General features: G+C 25.5%; 1 protein-coding gene across 1 annotated transcript; it reads left to right on the forward strand.

The window, feature by feature from the left end:
• Nucleotides 1–978: 978 nt before the first annotated feature.
• On the forward strand, nucleotides 979–1,812 carry LOC124917555 (transcription factor bHLH162-like). Its single transcript, XM_047457952.1, has 3 exons — nucleotides 979–1,095; nucleotides 1,178–1,546; nucleotides 1,630–1,812. The coding sequence occupies exons 1-3, from the start codon at nucleotides 979–981 to the stop codon at nucleotides 1,810–1,812; spliced, it is 669 nt and encodes a 222-aa protein (XP_047313908.1).
• Nucleotides 1,813–2,159: the final 347 nt, after the last annotated feature.

A 2,159-nucleotide genomic window follows, 5' to 3' on the forward strand; every position in this document is an offset into this window, starting at 1 on the left:
GTGATAGTGGTAGAAATATACGAAGATATTGTAATTTAAGAAAGAAAATTAGAAAAGAAAGAATTTCATTAAATAGAAGAAAAATGAGAGAAAATTACATAATCTCCAAATTAAAAAGGATTGAACTCATTCTTAAAATAATATAAATATTTTACTATTAAATATTAATTATATACTATTACCAAATATCATATATTATTTATTTTTCTATTACCTAATAGAAAAACCTCAAACAAGTGGTACCTCCAATATTTTTGCTTCCATTTTTTAAAGAATTCATATTTATTTAATAATATATTATTAAAATCAGACATTATATATAATTAAAATTTTATAGTTAAAATCTAATAAAATTAATGTAAAAGATTTTTTTAATTTGTTTATTATAAAAATCAAACCATAATCATATATTTCAATTTATTATAATCAAAATATATAATTTATTTTAAAAAAAATATATTACTTTATATTAATACCTTTTAAATTATTTTACTCAAAATTATTCACCTACTCAAAATCAACATTTATAAACACTTTTTTAAATAAACTAAGATTTATTTTTAAAAAACTATCAAACAAACTATTAAATTATTTTAATTAATTAATAAAATAATTTAATAATTAGAATAATATTAGTGTGATAGCTAAATAAAATTATGGTTTTTTTAATCTAACCAAATATTTTTGTTTAGATTAGGTTATTTAAATAAGTTAAGTTATTTAAACAATAATGATTTCGTAATTTTCAGTTGTGAATTTCTTAATTATTTTTTTTATAATTTTAAAAATATTAATATATAATAATAAAATAAAATTTTTTTTTTTTATTAAAATAATATTTGAATGGTCTCAATGTTTAAATTATCCAAATGGAACAGTCGAATTCAATTTCTGAATTCTTTCCTATAAATAGAGACCTAGTTATTTATGAATTTAATATACATACTAAGAGAGAGAGAAGATTAATCATAAATAATGATGGCAAATTGTTATTCTCTTTCCATCCCTAAACTTGAGAGAAAGACTATTGAGAAGAACAGAAGGAACAACATGAAGACTCTTTACTCTCACCTTTCTTCTCTTCTCCCTCCCAAGGTCCCTCCCTCTCTTTATTAATTCAATCTTGAAACTATTTATTATAATTATTTAATTTAAACTGTTAATTTTCTTTATTCAGGAAACTGGATTTGCAGTTACCGATCAGATCGATGATGCCATAGACTACATAAAGAATTTACAGACAAAAATAGAGGAAGCAGAGGAGAAGAAGAAACAACTTCTAGAACGTGGTACAAAGAGAAAGCAACCTTCACCCACCACCACCGCCGCCGCCGCCGCCGCAATCTCCGGCGATATTCCAAGATCGGCGGAAATTGATGTCAGAGAGACGGGTCCCACTGTTGACGTGGCTATCAGTATTTGTGGGCTGGACATGAATTATCTTTTCTATGACACAATCCGTGTTATTCATCAAGAAGGAGGCGATGTTATAACTGCAAATTCTTCTATAATTGGAAACTCTGTTTTCTACACTTTGCATGCTACGGTAAACACTTTTTATTATTTGAATTTAATCTTAAGTAACTTATTATATCATTCAATCCAAAATGTAAAATAAATTTATTGCAGGTGAAGAATTATCCGATCAACTATCATTACGGTCGTATAACAAAGAGGCTTCAAGAATTGATCCACGGACAACAAAACGACGACTTGGAAGAACAGATTGATCATGATCAGCTAGACTTATGGAAATTCGATGCTCATTCTGATATTTGGGAGTTTGAATTTCCACAAGTGTTGATGCTTTGAAACTTCATTCACATGAAAAAAAAAACATGAGAAGTTCATGATGAAGTTTATTAATTCATGTTAATAACAAACTTAGTCGCTATTAATTAGTCTATTTTAAAACAATTCCATCAAAAACTACTTTTAATAATACATAGAAATGGAATATGGGACTCCTAATTATAATTAACCCTATTTATAAAACATTTGAGAAATATGCAAACAGTCCCTCTAGATATTTCGACAATCTAATCCTAGATATGAAATGTTATAAATTTGTTTCATTCTTCAAAGATTTATTATAAAATCTTGGACAAATTAACATATTTTGTCTTGTTAATCAATTAAAATAAAGTTTAGTCATGCCC

This window comes from Impatiens glandulifera, unplaced genomic scaffold, assembly GCF_907164915.1.
Source record: "Impatiens glandulifera unplaced genomic scaffold, dImpGla2.1, whole genome shotgun sequence".
NCBI lineage: Eukaryota > Viridiplantae > Streptophyta > Magnoliopsida > Ericales > Balsaminaceae > Impatiens > Impatiens glandulifera.